Here is a 23944-nt window from a genome sequence, read left to right on the forward strand (position 1 = left end):
CAATGCAGCTCAAACAAAATCAAAATGTGTATTTTATCAAGGCTGTCCATATATGTAGCATGTAGTGTACAGAGGCTCTCAGTATCACAGTCTATGAAGTACTGAAAGGTTTGATTAGCAGCCTGTAGAAGTGTGCTGAGAAAATATACTGAATCTCAGTTATTTCCTCTTTCCACATAGGTTTCACCCATGCTCGAGTGAAAAGATCTCGGAGTCCAGCATTGCTCTCCAAAGTCAATTCGCTATGTCAAATCTTTACATCTTGTGATTCCACCATCTTGGCAAGTGTCTTCTTGATCCTCAAGGCAGTGAGCCTTGAGGCAGGATTATGAGCCCAGCATTCAGACATTAATTTCAATATTGCTCTTAAACACTGTAAAATAAAAACCAAAGGACATAGTATTGTAACAACTGACAGACCTGAGGTGTATAATTTTGGTTCGCTGTCAACCCCAAATTATAGAACTCTTAAGTTCAAATGTGGAACTTATACATTTTCTGCAAAATTGCTGATAGAGAACTACTATAAACTGATGAATTCAAAAAACCCCAAAACAACAACCAACCATCATATCCCAATCCCTCTTTTTCCTCCCCTTTACTGTCTAGTATTACAGTAGCTGGAGCTAATGGAAGTGTTTCTTTAGCATTACCAGAACTTACAATCACAACTCAAGAACAGTGGTACAAAAATGGTAGCAGTAAGAAGAAAAATTTCCATATACATGGCAGACAATCTGTAGAGAACTTTTTCCCTGAAAATTAAGATGTGACAGAAGTTCTTTCAGTAGTCAAAAAATAATATGGAAAAAACTGGGAATTCCTAAAAGAAATCAAGGATTTGGGGAAGAAAGGATATGGTGTATCTAGCTTGCTATGTAAAATAGTTACCTCTTCTTTACTGTGTTCAAGCTGTGGTCCTTTCTTAAACACATTTAAATTTAATATTATACTAATATCAAGGCTTGCTCTGGATGTACCAGTGAAAAAGAAAAAAAGAAAAAAGGAAAAGTGGACATCTACAAACAGGAAGAAATGGCTTCATATTCCATTAAATACCTTATGCCACAAATCAATATGCTTATACACATTACGCCTAATAAAACCAATTAAAAATTCATTTACATTTTAGCTCCAATCAAAGCTCTGAAAAAAATATTCCACTATCGAAAAATAAGATCTCAGAGCACTATTGATATACTTGAACACTGCTTAAGGGTATCTTCCCCTCAGATCACTGAAAAGATACATAAAAAATAATGGTATTTTCAGCTGATTTCAAACATATGTTTCCCGTATTGTTGCTGTGAGGTTTTCAAAATATCAGAATGTCTAAATGCAGTTCCTTTTTTACAATGTTTTAATATTTATTAAACTAAAATACCCTTCCATCTTCATGAACGAACTGAACTAATTTTTTCCTTTCAGCATACTCACTTCATCACTGTTCCATCTATTCGATACTACTGGGCGTAGGCGCTTGACGCACACCACTTCTCTCATGTCCTCATAGGATGGATCGCTTGGCACCATGTCATAATATGGCAACTGGTACTCTTCAACAATACCTGCAGATAATTGTGAAAAACCAAGAACCATCACAAAAAAGTAAAATAAATCTATGTATCTACTCTCAGATTTCCTTAGCAGGAGCAAAAACTAACTCAATTTTGTGTCAAGGCAAACACACCAGTTATATTGTGATAAAAATCTGAAAATTTAATTGTAACAATCAGATATTTACCAGAAAAGGTGCAATATTATGAATATTAAGAGCTACAATAATTCCTTGCAGACCCTTTAACTTTGATATACCATGTAGAATTTGACATCTTCTAATGCACTACATGCTACAAAGAAACAGGGAGAAAGCATAAGACGGAAGATCTATAAGGTCACGAAAAAAGAGTGAAAGAAAAGGAAGGACGAGTCACAAAAATAAGCGTAAGAAGAAAACTGAATGACACCAGAAATGCAAGAAAGTGTAACAAAAGAGTATCTTATCAACGACATTTTAAAAGTTTTATTAACAGCACAGGAGTGAAATACATTCACATGCTACTATTTCTCCCAGACCAAGCAAGGGGGAAAAAAAAGCCTGAGATGCTTAACTGTAAAAATCATAAAGGTTTAGTTCAGTGATTTTCAAGCTGTACTCTGGACAGACTGTTACTACTGCTTTTAAAGAACGCAAGCCTGTTGATATTGCCAGCTTGTTTTATTACTTCCTGAAGAATACTGTTAAAGTGAGACAAGTGCTTGGTAGATTTTATACAGAATATGTAAAAGTTGGTTACCTCCTGTAACACAGCGCCGAGCCATTTCCCAAATGATCAGCCCAAAACTGTAGATGTCAGCCATGATGTACGGTTGGAAATGGTTTTTATTCAGGCTTTCATCTAGGACTTCTGGAGCCATGTAACGTTTTGTTCCCACTCTAGTATTCAAGGGAACATCAACCTCGTTTGTGTCACTATACGAAAATATTAGTAAGTTAGTGAATTTTGGACAATTACAAAACACAGTATGAAATCCTGTATGATGTAATAACTACACTGCAAAGCTCCTATTTGCAAATTAAATTCTTCCTTTTATTTTCCTCACAATACTACACTTGAAATACAGTGTACCTCCCTGAAAAAGACTATCTAGAAAATTGATAGTGAGTATGGAAGCCAGCAGTATACTGCTTCTGTTGCAAGACACTGAAAACACACATGAAAAAACTGAACGATAAACCACTATAGAGAGGAGTATATTTAATAACAACTCAGAAAATTTGCAAAGGCTTATGCTTCCTTTCAGGCTCCATTGTAGAAAAAGATAAATCTCTGGCTTCGTTGAATTAAAAAAAAAAAAAGTATTCAATAATACTATTATAGTATTACTTTTCAATTAAGTTTCAACTCTCTTTACACTGTTCAAATTTTCTGAGATAATTTATAATGAAAATACATGACAGCAATTACTATGAAAGGCCAGTTTTGAAGAATGAATGAATTAATCTCCTCTTCCATTCCTCTACAAAACTATTTTTATTTTCCCCAAGAAGAGTCTCTTCATTATTCTCTTAAAAACCTATTTTCACCAGCATTCTGAGGAATAACAGCATTTTACTATCAGAACTGAAAAAAACTGAAAGTATGTAACCAAGTGACTCCATCTTCCTTTTAAACTGGACATCTGATGCATTAAAAAAATCATATAAATATTTTCCCATTACAGAGAATTTGTTCATGTACCTGTTAAACTTGACTGCAAGACCCAAGTCAGCAATGCAGCAGGTTCCATTTTTCTTTATCAAGATGTTTTTACTCTTCAGGTCCCTGTGTGCAATAGCAGGCTTGCCTTGTGTCCCATAAATTTCTGTGTGTAGATGGCACAGACCACATGCAGCAGAATATGCCAGTTTGAGGAGAGCCCTGTTGTCTAGCGTAGTGCATTTCAGAAAATCATACAATGATCCATTTTCATGATAATCTGTAATCAAGTAAAGCTGGGTCCAGGAGCCAGTGCCTTTAATATCTGCAGCTATAAAACCTATTAAATATATAAACCAAGTTACAATTTATATGTACTTAGATTTTTCAAGCAGTAGATTTAGTAAGAATTTCTAAAGCTACATTGTTTTGGACTGTATCAAAAGATACCTGATCCCCTTACAAAAACTAATAATGTAAAAGCTCAGATTTCAACTCTAGATGAGGTTACTGTTCCAGTCTTCCAGTAAACAAATCACAGACACGTTTCGAAGAGCAGCAAGATTCTACCCTTTTAATAACATTTTATTAACATTCATTAAAGGATACCCATCTTGTTATTCCACAGAAGCCACCATATATCCCTCAAGCCACCCACTAAGAACTCCTCCTCCTTCACCCTGACACAAGCCCTCCAGTAGCCAAACCATGTACTGTTTCCTTACCAAGGATGTTTTCATGACGCATTAAAACAGTTTGGTAAATCTCTGTTTCTCGGAACCAACTGGCTTCTTCTGTGGTGAAAAACACTTTCACTGCGACTTTTTCACCCCTCCATTTGCCCATCCACACTTCACCATATCGTCCTTTTCCAACTTGCCTCACCATCTGAATTTGTTTGGCAATAGTGCGCTGAACCTAGGGAAGGAAAAAAAATGTTAAAAGAAAAAAGGGGGAATGCTAGAGGAGGGAAACCCAGCAATTAGCCAAAAGTACCTGGACAAGCTACTTCTCAAGCTTGGATTGCTTTGAATTTTGATTCCATTGTAAAATTTGTTCTATATTATTTTACATTATTCCCATTTCAAACTCAATATTGCTGCCTCGAAGGAAGAATTGTATAGCAAACTCCAAAAGATTAAATCAGCTCAACTTCTTATTTAATTCAGATGCATTCTCTTGCATTCTATTTGTTTCTATTTTATAAATAGAGTCATTTGTTTCACTGGCTAATTTTTATGCAAGTATTACATAGGATCATGAATCAAAATTTATGAACAACTATCAGCCAATAAAAAGCAAACCTATTTTATAGGATAGTGGACACTAAGAAAAAAAAAATCTTTGAGTTCACTCAATTTAATGCTTGTATTATCCATTCATTGCATTGTTATCTTAATGTCTGTAGGTTCCAATTTTTCTTTAAATTTCACTGATGCCAACACATTTCTTAATATATAATCTAATTTTGCACACCATTTTAGTTAATTATGTCAGGATGGGCTTTTGTACATGCTCAGTTTGTATTGTACCTTTCATAGTAATTGCATATAAAATAATTGACATACTGTACTGACATACTGTCATATGTATGACATACTTTGTTCTATGCATTAGGTAGAAACCAAACTTCGAATTTGATGGAGAGAAGTTCAGAGAAGAAAAATCTTAGTTTATGGCTTACCAACAATGGTAGTCCTGATCCACTCCCAGAACTCTGTGATTGGTCAATAAGGTCTTTTAATGACTCCCCAGCTGGAATAAATGCTTCATCTTGTTCCAGGTCACGATTATAACAGTGCCTCTTTGCCATTGACTTACAGTAGTGCCTGCAAAAGTAACAGGAAAAGTTAAGCTGAACTCCAAAAATGCTCTTTAAAATACGTATTAAATTGAGCTAGTAAAAAAAGCTATTTAAACGTACGAGTTTTCTTAAAAGAAAAAAAATCAGACTTTACTGTACTATGTTTTTTCAGAAGTGTAACTTACATAGTTTTTTTTAGTATTAAGAAGTTGTTGTAATGCATGTAGAGGCACATCAGTTTATTATGAGCCAGGTGGAAAACTAGCATTTTGAATACCCAGTGCGCAGACAGTGTTACTAGCATAATACCACTGGTTTTGGTTTAAACTAACAGACTGAACCTTGAACCACAGCAGATGAGGCTGACATATACATTTCTGCTGAAACTGCTAGAACAACGATGACCTCCAGCACAGGGCTGGAGCTGACAGAAGCAGGCACAGTCTCTTAAACTGCACCTGCATGAATTGCCATAGCTCAGCCGGTCAATTATTTAGTTCTGAAACACAGCAGGAGAAGGAAAAGTTGTAAGATACACCCTTGTCACTTTAGGTTTGTAAAAAGCACTCAGAAGTAGATGGAATTTAACTGTCAAAAGCGACTGAAGATCCAAAAACATAAAAAGCATTAAGATATTCCTGTTTACTGCATGTTATAGCATCGAAGTTATATGTAGCTTAGAAAACTGTAAACATTTCGTAGCCAGAGGAAAGGATCAGATTCACTTAAATTCAATGCTCTGAACATTTCATTCTACCTTGCAATACAATCTGCTATCCACAGAAACAGGAAATTAAACTACAATAGTTTCACTGCCAATCTAGTTTTGTCAGAAAAACTTACAATTAACTGAGTACAGTCACAAAATAACTGTTCTGTTTACACTCGTTTGGGAAATGAAAAATATTGCCAATAAAGAAAGAGCTTTCCTTACTTGTAACAAAAGCAGCTAAATAAGATGATCATGACAATTATGCAGACTGCCATAGAAATCAACACTGCCATCCAACGAATGCTGCCATCAAAAAGTCCATCTATTTAAAAAAAAAAAAAGGAAATTTTCCAAAAATCTATTAATTATGCACTTATTGTAAACAGTTCATTTAGGTATGATAGTTTCATATACTGTGTATATGAACGTGTACAAACTGTTAACACGGGAGGTTTTGTCTGAACATCAGGAAATACTTCTTTACTGTGAGGGTGATCAAGCAGTGGCACAGGTTGCCCAAGAAGGTTGAGTCTCCCTCCTTGGAGATACTCAAAAGCTGTCTGGACATGGTCCTGTATAACTGACTCTAGGTGGTGGTCCTGCTTGAGCAGGGGGGTTGGACGACATCATCTCTAGAGGTCCTGTCCAACCCTCAACCAGTCTGTGATTCTGTGACAGTGTGTGGAGCCACTTGCAAAACATCAGAAAGGAGCAAGACAGCTGATGCATATAATGCATCAGTTCATATGAAACTACACAAAATTTATAGTGTTTTAGTATCAAAGTATTTACACCTGAAAAGAAAAGATAATTTCATTTGGGTAACAACAACAAAACAGATTTAACATGAGATTCCGGAGTTGTTGTTTTTGGTTGACTCCTGTTAGATTGTTCTTAGAAACAGAAATGAAGGATTTATAGCAGTAAGACTCTGAAAAGGCAGTAAGCAACAGTTAAACCAGTATGATTTGTCTAGCAATGAATAAGTGCATGAAAATATAAACTATTTTCACTGGGAACAACAGAAAGAAGAGAATGAATTTGCAGTAGGTAACAGTTAACAATGTCAGAACACTTCTTTTTAAGATACATTCATCATGTCAATCAAAAGCACAGCAGAGATTAAGAAAGCTATTTTAAAAAGAAAAGCGAACAGGCTGTGGAAAACAGAATAAAAACAGATCAAAAGATCACATACAGATCAAGATATAAGCAAACTGAGCAAAAGAATAAAAATACCAGGAGTGACTGACAGAGGGAAAAAGATGAGCTTTGAAGTGGCAGAAAAGGAAAACTGGAAATGAAGTGTAGTACAGAGCTTCGTCTCAAAATTACTTAGTAAGGAAGAAACAGATCTGTGCAACACTACAATTACATTTTCTCCTTGTTTTTATCTATCGATCAGGAAGAACAGAATCCACACAGTATTTATTAGTAGCAGTGTGAACATCTAGGAGCTGTTTACCTGTACTATCAAGTGGTGGTAATGTTGGTTGTAAATCCTGATTACAGAAATCAGTCCGACAGCACTCAATTGTTCGACGTAATTGTGCTTTTGGTGAGTCCTGTTGAAAGAGAATTGAATAAACATTCAGATTTTGAAGTGATCAGCTAGGACAGGGACAGGTGATGCTACTGATACAACACAGCACAGAAATGTTTAAGGCAATACTTAAAAATATTTTAAAAACTAGTTCAACCTCACCATTTAATGTATGAGAACTTCACAGTGGCAAACAAGCATCATCTAATCTCTTTGGGTGCATATGTTCTATGTTTACATTTTTTTTATTTTTCATGGAACTTTTTTACTTAGTGCACAGAAATACATGGTTCCTACTCAACTTGATATTTCATATATTGCAAAATTTTTAAGCTTGGTCAAAAGCAGTCAATTGTATGTTAAATAAATACTGATTTTAAGATGAAAAAAAAAAATCAATCCCTTCCGAATTTCTAAAGGCAGCAGTATGCTCAATTATACTCCCTTAAATCAAAACCAAGTCATATTTATGCAATTAAGGATACAGAATTCTTCTAGAAACCAAAAAAAAAGAAGTTATACATTGGACAGGAAAACATACACGTTTGTGAAACTGTGCATACACATCCATGAAACATTAAGGGAGCTCTTGAGTAATCCTTATGATTATGCTCTTGGGTCAAATGAACTGAACAAGAAATTCCAAATTAAAGCAATCACAAAACTCTCCATTAAAACATAAATTACTTAGATCAATTAGCCTGACTATAAATTTGTCTCTTCAACTGAGGAAACAGCTGACAGAAGTTAAAAGGTCGATGTCCTCCGTTCACTTTGTCAATGGCTTTCAGATACTTGCAGAAAACTTCAGCAAGTTACGATTCTATTTCAATCTTTGCTCAAACATCATTAAGTGTCCTTTCTGTCACTACATGCCCACCATTGTTCAGTCTTGTACTCCTCATTGGTATGGCAACACAAAAAACTCCACGATTGCAGTTGAAAACTACAGAGATTTAAACTGCTTATGCAGTTTCCTTACAAAATCTCCATAAAGATCTTACATTTTAACGATATCTCATTTTTTTTACCTTGCACTGGAAGTCTGAACCTTCATACTTCATGCATCCAGAGGCAAGTGTGGGTTCTCCATGTTCATCTTCCTCAATGATAGCAAAGCAATGCCCATTAGTTCTAGAATAAACATATCAATTGTGCTTTACGAGCATGTTTGCTGTTTAATATGCCACATCAGTTGATCACAAATCCATTAAGAATACTAGAGTAGTAATATTTAGAAAAATTCTTCTTTAACACAGTGGTTACTATACAGTTTGAGAATAAAAGACTCTCTTAATATTTTCAAATATAACACTGCAGAGGTGTCTTCTCCTGAATATTCTGTCTTCTACTTCCTCACCTCCTTCGAGATTGCTCATATCCAACCACACACATGCAGTTGTTCAGAAACAACTGAGGGGATGAGATAGCAGAGCTCTGACTAAAAAAGGATTACTGACTAAAATTTTACAGGTTAAAAGAAAAAGAAAATTCACTTGTATCTGTTCTTGAAACTGCAGTGATAAACTCTCTAAGAGAAGTTCCAGCATGTGAAAGGTGGCTATTTCAAGGTCAAAAGCTCAGCTACGCATTTCCCAAATAAGGTCTCTCAAATATTCAGCCTTTAGGGCAAAACAAACCAACCCCCAAACCCACCTTCCTAAGCTGACAGTATCAAATAGATGACACTCTTTCAAAAAAAAAAAAAAAAAAAGTAATTTCAATTGCCCATTATGTCTTGATACAAATGCTTTGATTTCCATACTACATGAAAATGTCAACAATAGTTGTAAGGAATCCCAAACCAATTCCCATACCAACTCACGATGGTAGGTCTGTGCGGTCAACAGCTGTAAATTAAGATTTTAAGTACATCAAAATTCATTCACTTCCTCAACACAGATACTAAGGAAAAGAAATCCAGAAATATTTTTGCTTACCAAAAGTTTTTTATTCAAACTAATGTATAGATATGCAGTTTTGGGAAGCATAATGCCATAAAATATCCTGCACATGAACACCACATAAGTCTTATTAACTGTCTAACAGCTTTGTTATCAGAATAATGATCTATCCAGCCATTATTTCAGAGGTAAAAAATTAATAAGGACTATACTGACTGCACACACTAGAGGGCGATAAAAAGCAAAAAAATAAATGCCAAAGGAATTCAAAGACAAAATACAGGATTGTAATTGAAATTTTCTAGGTGTAAAACTGTGTGAAATACTACCTGTGCTTGCATTTAAAAAGATAGTAGTGTCTATTCCACCTCCTTGGGTTTCACAAAAATGGCTTTATCTGTCATGTGACAGCTTTAGAGGGGCTTAGTATTATATGTGAAGACTTCAATTACAGTAGCAAATCGTATGTTTTCTATTATGTATCTTTATATTAATTCTTAAGGAAGAAAACAGAAGGGCCTTAAACATGGAACAGTAAATGAAGAGGAAAAAAAGGAAAAATAGAGCCATTTCATGACATGAAAAACACATCTTAAGCAAGCACCTAACTAGTGCATTAGTTTTGTTAGGATTCTTATGCCTATCAAAGCTAAAACTACCCTCCTATCCCTATATGTTGAGAGGCTTTTTTTTTTTTTCTCCTGCCTTTCCTTCATAGTCTTCAACTCATGAACACGTAACAAGAAGAATTCTCAGTAAACGGCTATGTTGGTAACATTACCCAAGTTGCTAACATTAAAGTAAGCAAGCAGGTAGTAGTATCAGAAAGTTTAGGTTCGGAACGTTTAATACTCAGTCAGTTATAAAACGCTACAGGTTACTTAAAACCTCAATGCTTCAAAGCAGTTGCTAGGGGCCGTTGCAAAAGGTATGGGGAAAGCAGTACTGTTTACATACAGACGACCGTGGGTTTTAGTGCTCAAGTCTTTGCAGAACCAGTGAGTTTCTAATCAATTATGGTAAATCACCTGACAAACCTCAGTCAGCACTCTAGAGAGTTTGCTCTCTCACAAGCAAAAGTAAGCCTCCTCAAAGAGCCTCTTCTACCCTGTATGCAATACTCACATGCATGTGTTATTAATAGCATCATCTGGACAATGTCCTGAGCAGTAGCACTTAAGGAAAGGTAAGGTGTCCTCTGGAGCGAGCGTTACTCCATTTGCTTGTTTCTTTTGGTCAGGATTTGTCTTCATTCCTGTGCCATGAAGCATGCTGTCTAGATTTTGACCCGGACATTTAGAAAAAAAAAAAAACATAAAGAAAATATTTTTGCATCTCTCTGACAATTGTTCAAGAGCTTTACAGTCAAAACACAATAATAAAATAATTATATTAACAAATAATTGAATTACACAAGACATTAAGAACCTCCTCTCCCAAGATTATGGCAGAAATTTGAGTTAATAATTTTATTCTAGAAATACCTAGCTCAAATATTTTATATCTTAACAGCAGATCTTCCAACCAGAATAAATATAAACAGAAAGAGGATATTTTCCTTTTTTGAGATGAGGCAGAAATGTCGTGATGTAACTGGTAAGAACGTTCTGAAGAAAGGCTTTCTTATTCAAGTGTTTAGAAAACCAAAATGCTGACCGCTTGATAACCGCAACAGTATAATTTTATGCATGACTGAATGTACTTAATATGCAATTTTCTAATTTTCTGAACTGAAGTAATTTTTTTATGGATTCACAGTCTCATAGAAGAGCAGTAATAACTCCAAAATCTCTTTGGGTTTTTGATCTCTGTATGCATTAGTACTTCAAAACAGAGCTAAAATAAATCTTGTTTGCAAATTACATTTCAGTAAATGACACGAACATCCACACAAATGAGCTTTCAGAGAACAAAAATAGAGCTAAATTATGTTCCAAGTAGCCCTCAACTTCTCAACAGGAGGAGAGATGAGCATCATTTGTTCTAGTTCATATTATTAAAGTGCTTTTGCAAATGCAGGCATTCAGAAGAAAAATCACCTGTTTTCTTCTTAGCAAAAAACATCTGGGAAAAAAATTTAGAAACATTATCTGCCTCATTTGGAATACACTTTACAGATGCTATATGAGACGGGAATATCTTCATCCATCTTCTCCAGCATTATCACACACAATTTTGACAACAGAAATTCTCTATCTGTCCATCACCTCACAGTATTCTTGGTTTTAAGTCCTCCAGGTGTGAACCAGATAAAGCTAGAAGAGTTTGAACAGACTGTCACCTGCACTGACACAATTTACAGCCAGTCTCTGTGGGCGGCTCAGTGTGCAAGATAAGAGAACAGTCAGTTAGGACCGATATAAACTTTTACAAATCTAGTTATAATTTAAAAAGTGGAAGTACCTCAGTACCTCTCAAAAAGACTTTAGTCACAATAAAAATCTCGATTTATTTAAGAATTAAAAAAAAAAAAAAAAATTTTGGCCAGGAAGTGCACAGTCTCAACAGATTGTTGTGGCTTCCCCTCAAACCCACCAAACACTAGCTGTAGAGTAATGAGAACATTACTCTCACGTTGTACCTTGCTTGAAAGATGTGCATACAAACTTAATTAAAACCCTGTGCAGATACCACCCTCTGTATCACTCTATTGTAACATCCACTATATCTTTCAGCCAAACGTGCAATTAAGTACTTGTGAAATTTGATCTTATTGTTCTGAAAAAAGTGCACTTGCAGATTTGCTTATCTAATTAACACCGCACACCCCGTGCATTGTCCCGATGCAGCCATCTCCCTGAAAGTAAGGACACTGTGCCTTTTTCAGATACAATTAAGAGTACATTCTAAGAAAGTACAGCACTATTTACCTAAACCCTCAAATCACTTAGCCATGTTTTATTTGAAATGTAGTTTTCACACAGTACTTCAGTAACACCTGAATTAAATATTCCCAATATGTACAGACTTAACAAAAAGGTTCAGTGCTACAGTAACAGTTTACCTGTGCAATAGATATTTCCAATTTAACCAAAAGGAATTTTGCACATACGAAATAGCAGCTCCTCCATCTGTGTTCTCTCTCTCTTTCTACAGTTTTCCTCCCAGCAAAACCTGAAAGCTCATTTTAATACTGTGCTACAGATGTTACACAACATTCTGTGTTCACATTTAAGAGGTCCTTACTTGCTCAGAGAACAGGTAATTCTACTTAATATTTAAAGGAAAAGCCACTGCATATGTACAAATATTGTCTTTCCTTCTAATTTTGTTGAACTACTAAGGTATCTTTACTAGTTATTGTTATGAAAACCTCTTTATCTTCAGGGACATTCCACATGTCAAAAGTCTGAATACTTTACGATCTATGTCTCGCAGTCACTCATCCGTCCTCCTACCCTGAGCACTGAACGCAGCATTTTTCCAATTTGTTAAAAGAGAAATGAAGGAACTCTTAAAGCAGGGCTTCTCCTAGCTCAGAAGAGAAAGTACAAATTTTTATGCATGTCTGGGATCTTTTAAAGCAGTATTATTCTTTGTAAACTAACAATGAAGCATGACTACAGGTATATCAACCATTTACGCATTATACTGAGACGAAATGTATTTTTCCTCTTAATTTATTACGACGGATTGTATAACAAGATTTATGAAGAACACATACCAAATAAAATCCAAAATAGCTAACTCATTGTCAAAGAACCAGTATCTTTATCTTTTGTACAGTTTATATAGGCCAAGAATTTTATTCAAAGCAAAACCAGACTACCATTTTGTTATCTTTGTAATGTGAAAGAGAAACAACACTCCAATACTCCATGGTAGCCTGCTGTCCTCTTACAGGTAATATCTTAACTGCACAAAGGCGGCAGGGGGAGGAAATCACTTCATTCTTGCATTTTTACTTTTTAAGACTGTGAAGAGAACTCTTATTAAACAGCAGAAAAAGGAAAACATTAAGACTGTTTTACATCACTTCAGAAGGAAGTTTTTAACAGCCCCCATCTAGATATTATCCCTAACTGTATCCTTTACTGTAGTACTACAATTCATTGTCAGCATTTAAAGAAAGATTAGTATCTATCTTAAAGACTAGGTTTGCAGAAGGGAGTTGAATGTGGACAATTACTTGGCTTCCATTCACCTGAGATGTCAAGAGGGCAGATCAAGATCTGAATGGGGTCACAGGATGTTTCAGTGCTGTTTTTCCCGGTTAATAGATACTGTGTAAATGAACAACGGTGAATGAAGGATATGCCTAAATGACATCTTGCTTCAGGAACCACCTGACCCTCTTGCACCAGTGCTCTCATCATCCCCCACCCTCAGAGCACCACCTCTCAAACATTCACACTGCTTTATCTTCTTTCTGGGAGCAGGACACAGACAGGGAGGATGACGTTTCAGGGGTCTTGTGACACTGCACTAGTTGATGATGTAATTAATGGCTTCTTTTCCGTGACACATGCAGTTGTCAGCTCTGTGGTGCAGCTTGGAAGCACACATACACAAATCTTACATAACCTTCAAAGGCGTAAATACGTCAGTAAGTACGCATTAATATACACAGCTTCAAAAGAAAAAAGTTTGCCCTGAAATACAGTATGCAGGGATTTCTGGGACAGCAAAGTTCCTTTCACCATTATTTCCTACCCTCTATCTGTAAACTGCACAGGGCTGATGGGGCAAAACAATGTATGTTAGCAGCAAATAAACTGTCACACGTTCATGATCCTGGACTGGTTTCAGCCTGTTTGTCCAGCCTCGAGAATGACAGTATCATATACCTTTACACATACAAACTGCTCTATAATGGGTATTTTACCACATTTCAAAAGCTTACAACATTCAATGAAATATCAGAGTGATCATGAGCTGGAACATTCTCCTCACATAACCAAAGATAAATATGCTGACTGGACTTCAAGTTCCCAGTTCATCGTTTGCTCTGCCCCACCACAACATTGTCTCATACATACTGCACTGATTTTTAATTTCTAGAAGTGTGAACAACTGCTACAGATATGAAGGCATTAAAATGGCTTTCTGTTTAAAATTAAACTTTTTTTTTAACAAAAAAGAACAACAGCTGTCAATGTATCATATCCAGCCCTTGACTGAAAATATAAATTATTCAAAGAACTACTCTTCCAATCATAGAAAATAAGTCAGACTATACAAAATGTATTTTAAAGAAGAACAGTATACTAAAAATCCCACTATGTTAGAAAAGTAAGTCTACTTGAAAACATGGCTTCAAATACTAAGGATAATCTTTAAAAGGTGCTGTGTGTGACAGTGAAGTGTTATTAACCAATAAAAACTGAGCTAACTTGGTTGCAACTCAATGCCAGGATACATATATAATTTCATTAAGTCTTCTGATCTAAGAAAAGATTTGTACAACCTATAAAAAAACAGCTCTATTAAGACATGCAGAGGCAGAGAGCAGTAAGTGAAAGAAGACAAATACAAAAGCCAAATTATGCCTACAGTTTCTTATTTGACTGTATCTCCTTTATATTCACAAATAGAGTTGCAATGCTAGAATTAGTAGCCTACAGCATTCAAGTTGTTCAATATCTTTCTGAATTTATAATGTTATAATATAGGTTTTCCACATATGAACATTTTTATTCCAGAGTAAATTATCCTTAAAACGGATTTAACCTAGCAGAACTATAGTAGTCTCAGCATTTCTTTGTTGCTATTCTGATCCAAGCCTGTAAAACTCAAAAAATCCAATATTTTAATAAAATAATCTTTGTCAGAAGACCACCTTCTTCACCTGCCTTCCTGCTGATGCTAAAGCTGTTCGTTGGGGCTAGCTGACACTCAGGGCTTGCCCACCTTGGGCTCTTCTCATAAAAGATGAAAGTTGTACCAAAGCTCTGTTAGACAGGCCTTCCTTACGAAAACGACATACCTTGAAATTTGTATATGGTAGTTCTAAACCACTGTTTCTTGCTTTAGGATGCAGATACTGCAAAATCATCCACTCTGACAAGGGCATTTCACCTTTCTGCCTATCATAAGCTTTCATACTGATCTAACATGTACTGCTATGTACAACTAATATAGCTTGAGTAAAATGACAGTACTTTTTCTTAAAACACAAAATAATAATAAAAAAAATAAAAATCAGAAAAAACAGTTATAAGCAAAAAAAAAAACCACCAACACAACTTAAATGCTTCCATGAGCTCTATGTCTGGCATTTTAACCATAATTCTCCCCATAGTGCTTTTTTATATATCAAGCCTGTGATCTCCAAAGACCAGGCATGTTAGAGGTAGCTCCATCTAGCAGAACTGGTTCCTAAAAATCACAGCATGTTCCCAGACTACTTGTTTAAAATCTCTCTACCACCCTCCAGCTCTCCCAGGAGCTACATTAGTGCTCAACACAGACAGTCAGTCTCTGCCCCTCTACCTTCCTAATCAGCAATTTCCAGCCTTTGCTCCCACTTCCCTTCCCAAAAAGAGTCACTTTGGAAGAAGACTGCTCTCTGTTTGTCTATATTCAATATAAAAGTCAGAGACAAGAAAATTTGATATGTATATTACTTAAAAAGTACACTGCATTCTAATTTAAATGGACTTTTAAAGAATAAAGTTACTTAAAATTAAATTCGAAAATAAAATAAACATATAACTTTTTAATAATCCATTAAAATAACTTTGATCAGACAAATATTTAACGATACATGTTTGCTGCCAATGTTTTAAAGACAGATGTAGCCATTGGGGAAATTACTGGTAAGCAGAACTACACTATCCTCAAGCAATAGATCAGCTTCTGACAACTCTTAAGTTCCTTCGGCTGATTTTAGAATATTTTATTTCAGATTAGTTTATATGTTTAAGTTCAGTTACTATTTCAACTCAAATTCAGAACTTCAGAAAGTGTATAAAAGTAAAAAAAAAAGTAATATCCTTTTCTGTATCAAATCTTTGAACAAAAGTATGACAGTGAAATCAAATCTCAATAGGGTTTTTTTCAGTTCACTAAAGGACAATGTGAACTTTAATAAGTCTGTTTTAATATTGAATATTAACTCTTTTAAAATTCAACTTTCAAAAAACCTTTCTTCATACATATTGAATGCAATTTTAGTAAACAAACTTACAAGGATTAAAATATTGGTCTTCTGCGTTATCTCTGAAGAACACACAAAGGTGTGATGAACCACATATCTAACATTAGGTCATATAGTAAACTGACAGTAATGAAGTACAAAATTTAGGAGAACATGTTTAAGTATACATTACGTTCTTTATTCCATTACAGATATTGATTAGTTATGCCCATCAATCTACTATAAAATCAAAGAAAGAACTCAGAAATAAAACTGGTTATCTGAACTAAAAACCTGCAACAGTGGGAAGACAACAGTCCTCAATCACAACTGAAGCTGATAAACTCTTGCTTTAGATGACCAAAAGCAGAGAAAGTTACAGGTCCAAAGATACTGCGAACGCCTTCCACAGTCAGAAAGGAAATACAAAAGTGTTTTTCTTGAAAAGGTTGCTATTGAATCTGGCCATCTGCTACCCAGGCTTATTTTCCATCATTTCTCAACATAAGTGAAGAAGTCCCATAAGCCATATAGAAGGTACAATCCAAAGGGTAAGCAGCATCCCCCTGCTCCGTAGTAGCGACCTGAGGAAAAGCAGCTGTTAACCTGTAATTTCATGAAATTGTCTCCGTTTTCTGCTGTTGTTGTAAGAATATTTTCATGTTAATCAACACATGCAGCCACTTGCTTTTTGAAGTTACCTATTAAGGAATCTGGTGTGTATACATACACACGCACACTTGTTATTATAATATTCTCAGATCTTCGTAAGCTTCGAGATTCCTACCATTCTGAAGAAGTCTCCAAAACAAGTGAGGGAGCAATCCATTACGGTGGATGCCAGTCACTAAAAGCACACAAGCTGGGTGTTTCTACTTTCTCTGCTTTTCCCTTCTTTTTCTGTAAATTATACAAATTCTCTTCAATTCCTCACGTATCTTCTCCATCTCTACTGGTTCCTTTACAATTCCTTTTTTTGTAACATCCTGCATGTATTTTCCTTGTTGAAACTATTCTTTTCACTTTCAATTTCCAATTTTTAGACTTTTCACTTTAGATTTCCTCTTTCCTATAAAAATTTCCAATACTTGACAAATATCAACTTTATTCTTTCCTCACTGTCCTCCTAAACACAACTCCTTCATGAATTCTAGCGATAAGCAGAGAGACTTGACTGTTTTTCTGCTCACCACCTCTAGAAACCAAACATATTTCATATGTTTGAAGACAAGCCCTTAGGCAACCTGCATCAAAGAACTAACAACGTTTCAGCAAGCTCAACTTTCCCATGGCTTTCAAAACTCGCTCAGTATTGATTTGAAAGTCAGAAATATCCCTAAGACAAGGTAATTTCTTCCTCAGAAGCCGAAAAAATTTTTTACAGAGTCTTTAAACTTATTTAGCTATATTATTTATTAGAAATTATTTAATGAAGCATTATTAATAAATGTGATCATGGAGGGAGTTGAAGTGACTTAAAATTAAATTACATTAAGACCTGTATACTTGTATTATTATTTCTATTTTTATCTAGACAGAAAAAAATTGTTCCTTCAGTTGCTATTGTCTTTGAGTAAAATGCTGAATATTGACTAATGCAAAAGGGTAACTAGGATTTCAGCAAAAAGAACAAAGCGTATCACTCCCAAACTCTTCAAAGGAAGAAGCTGGTATCTTCTGCAAGCAGCAGTAAAACTGCTTCAATACTAGTAGAACAAGCTCCCCTGCAAATTGCTACGTCGAAGTCTATTTTAGAGTGGAAGAGGCCTCTAGTAGTCACGTGCTACTACCACCTGGTCAAAGCAGTTCTAAGTTAGACCAGGTTGTTCAAATTGTTCAAAGTCATATGGTCAAGTTTTGACTATCCCTAAGAATGGACATTGCACGGCCTATTCAGGCAGCCTGTTATAATGGTTAACCATATTCACAGTAACAATTTCTTTCCTAATTTCTCATCAAAATTTCCTTTATTGTGATTTGTGTCTGTTACTAATCTAATCACCTTAGAGCTACCTGCAAATATTTGTAAATCTGTATTATTAACTTAAACTAGACCCAAACTAGGCTATTTCTGTCTGAACAGATTAAGCTATTTCTTGCCAATTAAAAACTAGATACCCACAACAGGAAGAGGGATCAGTCTTGAGAAATTTCCTCTCCAACTTCACTAGTGTAACAAAGATGGATACATCCTGGATTTGTTTTGTTGCTTTCAATCTTGAAATCTTTGCTGCAGTGGCAAAGCTTCGAACCAAGACCCATGCTCTTCCCACTCCTGAAATACATGTGTGCTTGCCTATATACATACACACACAGAGTGAATTAAGCCAAGCATCAACGCTTAAAGCACATACCTAGAAGTTAGGAGACACTATTCTGAGTCCTTGTAAGCTAAAAAGATGAAAGCACTCAAATAACTTGGTAATTATACAGGAACACATGTCCAGTTTTCGAAGAAAAGTGTTTGCAATTCTGTAGGCTGTATTCAATGATATAGAACCCTTCAGTGTGCTTGTGGCAGCCTCCTGGGCTGAACCCCACAGGAAACTCAAACGGAAGAATGGCAGTTTTAAATATCTTTAACAAACTGCAATTCTGCACAGATCCAGAGAGAGGTCTTCTGTTCCATAAAAGCTTAGCTTTGAACGTGTGTGCAGGATGGTACTTGAAAGAGCTTAAAGATGATCCTCCTTGCACTGAGGCACTATTAATTTAATTCGGGTCTTAGCATAGTTGACAGCTCATCCCTGGTCAATTCCAGGAAATATCTTCAATGTCATTTATATTTACTGCTTAATAAAGGTTTGGGTTACGTTGAAGGGTATAGTCTTGTGCTCTGTTGAAGTGCTTCCCCCATCCGGGTTAGAACCTGCAGCAGTTCCCAGATACACCCTGGCACTTGGTTACAAGAGGATAAACACTAGCACATGGGAAGAGGCAGGTCTATTATACATTTGATGCAAGTCTGTTTTTAAAATCAGTTGTCAAGCTATGTATCAGGCATAGTCCCGACAGACAGCTCTGCTAAATCCTTTAATCTAATATTGCAGGTACACACCAGAACAGAGCATAAAGACTGTCATTTGGGTACTTACCAGGCTTCCTTCTCTCTCCCCATTTTAATGGGTTCGTTGAACTGTTATTCTTGAAAGTAAATAGCTCAAAGACTATATCAAAATAAAAATCAAGCACTAAGCAGTAATGGATGTAAGTATGAAAAGAGAATAGAAATCCTTTTATATTCAAGTATTAAAATGGCAGTACCAAATTAGTCTTGTCTATTTCTCTTGAAACATATGGAAAGCTCTCTGTACTCAACTCAGACCTGAGAGAGGTGCACAGCTGGGAGAACAAGAAATCTTACACAGAGACCAACTATGGATGTATATGCTTGATGGACGTGCAGAGCACTACTGTTCATGTCCCAAACATGAGCACTAACAGCTCAGATACCATTCTGCTATTCTAGACACTTCTCTGAACTACAAGCAACTACGGAACCAGATCTGCCAGGTACAGTTGCTAATAAGGAGTAAGGAAATGATAATAAAATGGATTTTCCCACAAACTAGTTATAAACTTTATACTTAAGCTTCAATTCCTGATAGAGCATAAGACAGTCACATTGGTTGGTTCCCAATACTTTTTTTTAAAATTCAATTCAATTTGCCAGAGGAGTTGAAGTCCTAATGATAACTGCATTCCCAGAAGCTTTGGTAACTGGTGGCTGGAAAGACAACAGATGTTCAAACAAGTATCTTCACAAACTGAAAACCAGGCTATTGTTAACATCACGTAGCCTCACCTCAGCCATTGAATAGGCATAACAAGTTTGTTTATATTAGTTATGCCACACTATTTCTTGGCTGCTGGGAGCATCAGAAGGCATGAGGAACTACATACTGCAATTTCATCAGTGGGTCAAGTTTAAAGGGATCAAAGATGCACATATATAGGAAACAAATTCAGAAAGTCAAACTTTCAATTCTGCAGCTCATACAACTTGCTCCACAGTGTACTATGCAGTTCTGGTATTTTCTCTATTTAAGCATTTGCTAAAATAGACCTAATCTACAATCTATACTATAACAATACGTGACCACTATAACGCCCTTCTTTTCAGGGAAGTGTCTATAGGCACATCAGGCAGATAAGCCACCTGCATGCAAAAGAATAAAAAAAAGAGATCCCAAACAAACAAGCAAAATCTACACCAACCACTGGAACACACACATCTCGGTCAAGTAAGAAAAATATAAACTTATTTCAACTAGTACATATTTACCTTGAACATGGAGAATGGTAAGCAGGTAGGCTCCAAGCAATCTCTCATAAACTCTCAGTCGAGTCATTGTTCACTTTTAATCCTTCCTGTGCAAAGCAACTGGCCCTTCTGCTTGACAAAAGTTAAGCTTAGTCTGTTCGGTGAAGCCTAATTCAAGATATGGTGTGTTACTGCAAAGATGATTTTGTAACTTTTCCAACTCCGTTTCCTGAAAGATACAGTAAAACAAAGCGTTACAAAACTCCTTGCATTTCTGAAATAAGACAAAACCCTCAAGATTTCTCATCACATTGATCATAATCATGTGGCTGCAAAAAATAATGAACATACGCAATTTTAATTAAGATGACTGAAAATATTAGCCACATTTGCTATCCAACTGAACAGCAAGGTTCTTCTGAAATACATACTTCTGGTAACAACCCACAGGAATGTTTTCACATTCCTATAAGAAAATATTACAGCTGTTAACTCACTAGTCACAGCTATGTATTTTAGACTCACATATTGCTATCCTAAGTAATATTGAACAGATTAATATGTAAAAGTACATCTGTTTGAAAACTATTTTCTTTACAGAAAATTAAAATTTACACTTATTATTTTTTTAACCATGAAACTCAATGGTGATTTCCCATAACATTGCAGGAAAAAAGCAAAATCATGTTGAGCTACCAGTTGAGAATCGTTTGCAGAGAAGCTTTATTGTGATAAAAACCCAGCCTCTCTGCTGGATGAAAGTTAAATTGTATTAAAATAGTGATTTTAGTTACACAATTTACTTACAATGTTATTTTTCTCTTCTGCAATAGTACTACGTCTTAAAAAAAAAAGTACAATCTCATTTAACATTTGAATGAAGAAATTAATTTCTAGTATCAACTACATTCCAGTCCTTCCTGTAGACTACTGTTATAGTGTTTTCCAGAGAAAGGAAAGTTAGCTCGGTTCACAACACCAATGAACATTTATTATTAATCTCTGTTAACTTAAATTCAATATCCTGATATTCTTCTGGATTTCCAAGTTTTGTGTAAATTAATCCCTCTTGAAATATGCTACTATATGCACATGCTATTTGCTCCAAAAATAAAATATAATTCTACTCATCCATTGAAGGAATACATAGCCAAGACGGCCAAATTGAATAAGAAGTTACGTTTTCAGACTGTAGTAGTTGTGGTCATGTTCTGCTTAACGAGCTTTCTACAGCGATTCACAAGGGAAGCATAATTGGGTCCCAAAGGATTAAAAAGCAGCTCGAACACTCGCGACAAAAGCGATGTTGCACAAAGACGAACAGAGGAGCGATTTTGCCTTTCCTCGGCCTCTGGTTTCGGTGGGCTTGACCCCCCTGACCCCTGTCAGCCTGGCGCTGCTCATGAATGCCAAAGCTGGCGTTGGCTCGGGGATGGGCTGCAATTACTGCTGGTGGCCGCTTCCACCATCAATAACTCAATCTGTCTGTCGGTGAGACCCAAGAACTTTTCATTTTAATTAGTGCTTTGGAGGCATTTAACATGGAGGCAAATTAGCGGCCGAGCCGGGAGGTGTCTGTCGCTTCCCATCTCGGCAGGGCCAGGACAGCCTGCCTGATCCCTGCCCTACTTTTCACACGTCTCCGACTTCTCCCTAACGAAGCGACAAAGCGGCTCCGTGCCAGAGGCAGCTGGGGCAAACTGCTCCCCCAAAGGCTGCAGTGGCCCCGGCGTTTGCCACGATTGCTGCTGGGTTACGGTGGGATGGACTCGGAATGAGATGCTTTGCGGACATCCTAAGTGCTAGAAATTTCAAAATAAACTTCCTGACGAGGCAGAGGTAAAAGCAATATGGTAACAAAATTCACTTTCTGTAGTGTTTCCTAATCACAAGGAACAGGACCAGTTCCGGCAGCTGACAGGGAACGTCCTTTAGCTATAAAATCATCAGGCCAGCAACACGAGGCTGTATTACTGCTTTATTCCGTGTTTCAACTGCAATCAACTTCAATCCTCAATAAAACACACGGAAGATGAAAACTGCCAACAGCTTGTATGTTGTAAAACAACACAGGCTTTATTTACAGTATTTTTTTTTTCAGTCCATCAGGGAAAAAAATCCACTAATAGTCTCTTTAAAGTATATTTTAAAATCATTTCTGTCTGTCTTCTTCTCACAAGTTTTAGTAAGGATGACGTTCCCACTGTTCCACATTTCAACAGTAAGAGTGTTTTAAACTTTCAGAAAATTGGTAGTCTCGCTCCGCAGTTCAGTAAGATAAGAGAGCACATTGGCACAGGAACTTAACATGCAACATGTATTTACCACTATCCTACATATATATATATATATGTTATCAAAAAAATCTAGAAGAAAGGGGGAAAAAAAGAACATTTCAGTGCAACCCACTTTCAGTTTCACTGCAATTTTTGCTCAGTGAGACAATCTAAGGTAATTTTCAAAAATATTGTACAAGCCTATTCAAGAATATAACACTCTCCACTTAGAATCAGTATTTTGTAACTGAATCTTCCTTTCATTAATATTTCCCTTTTCACAGGTGTATCTGTATTAAAATGTAAATATATCTAAAAACATATCTAAAACCATGTAATAAAATGACACTGGGAACAAGTTTCGTTATAATTCCCCATTTTAATTTGAGAATGCTTATTAGCATTTAAAAAAACACCTCAAAAACGGAAAGTAAAACCCAGCAGGGCTGCAACTCCATCCTCTTCCCCCCAAAATGCACTTATGACACCTTAATACTACTACTTGAGTTATCTTTCTGTTGCTGCTACTGCCAGTGTCAAGCTCACCCTCAGCAGAAAAGCCCCGTAGCTGGCTGCAAGGCTTGGGCAGACAAGCACTGACGAGCCTTGCTGCACCCACACCACTAATGGCAGCGTTTCACTGTTGGGCAGGTGAGCTTAAAGCTACCGACGAAGAACTAGAGATCCACAATAAAATGTTGCACTACCAGCCACGTGAACTGCAGCGTGGACACGTCCTGTTCTACCGCCCACATTACAGAAGCAACAAAGCTGCGTCAAAAACACGACGCGGACGGGTTGAGGCAGTTTTTTCAGTCACCACAGTAAAATTCAGCAGAGCTTTCCTGCCACAGCTATTGGAAGAGATTTCAGGCATTTTTTACCCATCCTTTGAACAGTTCTTCCTTTTTCTCATGTCAGTTTCTAAGCTAAACAAACTAAGGCAATTAGTTCTCTCACAGCCTATGTTGCTCTTTCACAGAAACGGAAACTGAAAACATTTCATTCTTAAAATCACCTGGCACTCCAATAAAGCTATGTAGTTTAACAACTTAAAAAAATCCATTTTAAAAAACAAACTAGCTGTTCTAGCGCTTCTAACAAATGCCACACCCCAAAATGATGCAGTTATGACCTTTGAATATTTTTAAAACCAAAACAAA

At 36.2% G+C, this 23944-nt stretch overlaps 1 protein-coding gene across 7 annotated transcripts; it reads right to left on the reverse strand.

Annotated features, from left to right (window-relative positions):
• Positions 1 to 247: 247 nt before the first annotated feature.
• BMPR1A (bone morphogenetic protein receptor type 1A) lies at positions 248 to 20593 on the reverse strand. 7 transcript variants are annotated; one of them, XM_086616905.1, is made up of 12 exons: positions 20519 to 20593; positions 18500 to 18506; positions 10289 to 10439; positions 8291 to 8393; positions 7182 to 7281; positions 5939 to 6038; positions 4885 to 5029; positions 3926 to 4118; positions 3243 to 3540; positions 2298 to 2473; positions 1438 to 1568; positions 248 to 373 (listed from the first exon to the last, which is right to left on the reverse strand). In XM_086616905.1, exons 1-12 carry the CDS (start codon positions 20591 to 20593, stop codon positions 248 to 250), a joined length of 1605 nt encoding a protein of 534 aa, XP_086473031.1. The 7 variants fall into 7 exon arrangements, with proteins under 7 accessions (XP_086473031.1, XP_086473032.1, XP_009987921.1 ...); XM_086616906.1 differs by lacking the exon at positions 18500 to 18506 and adding an exon at positions 20017 to 20020; XM_009989619.2 differs by lacking the exon at positions 18500 to 18506 and having other exon boundaries at positions 10289 to 10453; positions 20529 to 20593.
• Positions 20594 to 23944: the final 3351 nt, after the last annotated feature.

This window comes from Tauraco erythrolophus, chromosome 9 (assembly GCF_009769465.1).
Source record: "Tauraco erythrolophus isolate bTauEry1 chromosome 9, bTauEry1.pri, whole genome shotgun sequence".
NCBI lineage: Eukaryota > Metazoa > Chordata > Aves > Musophagiformes > Musophagidae > Tauraco > Tauraco erythrolophus.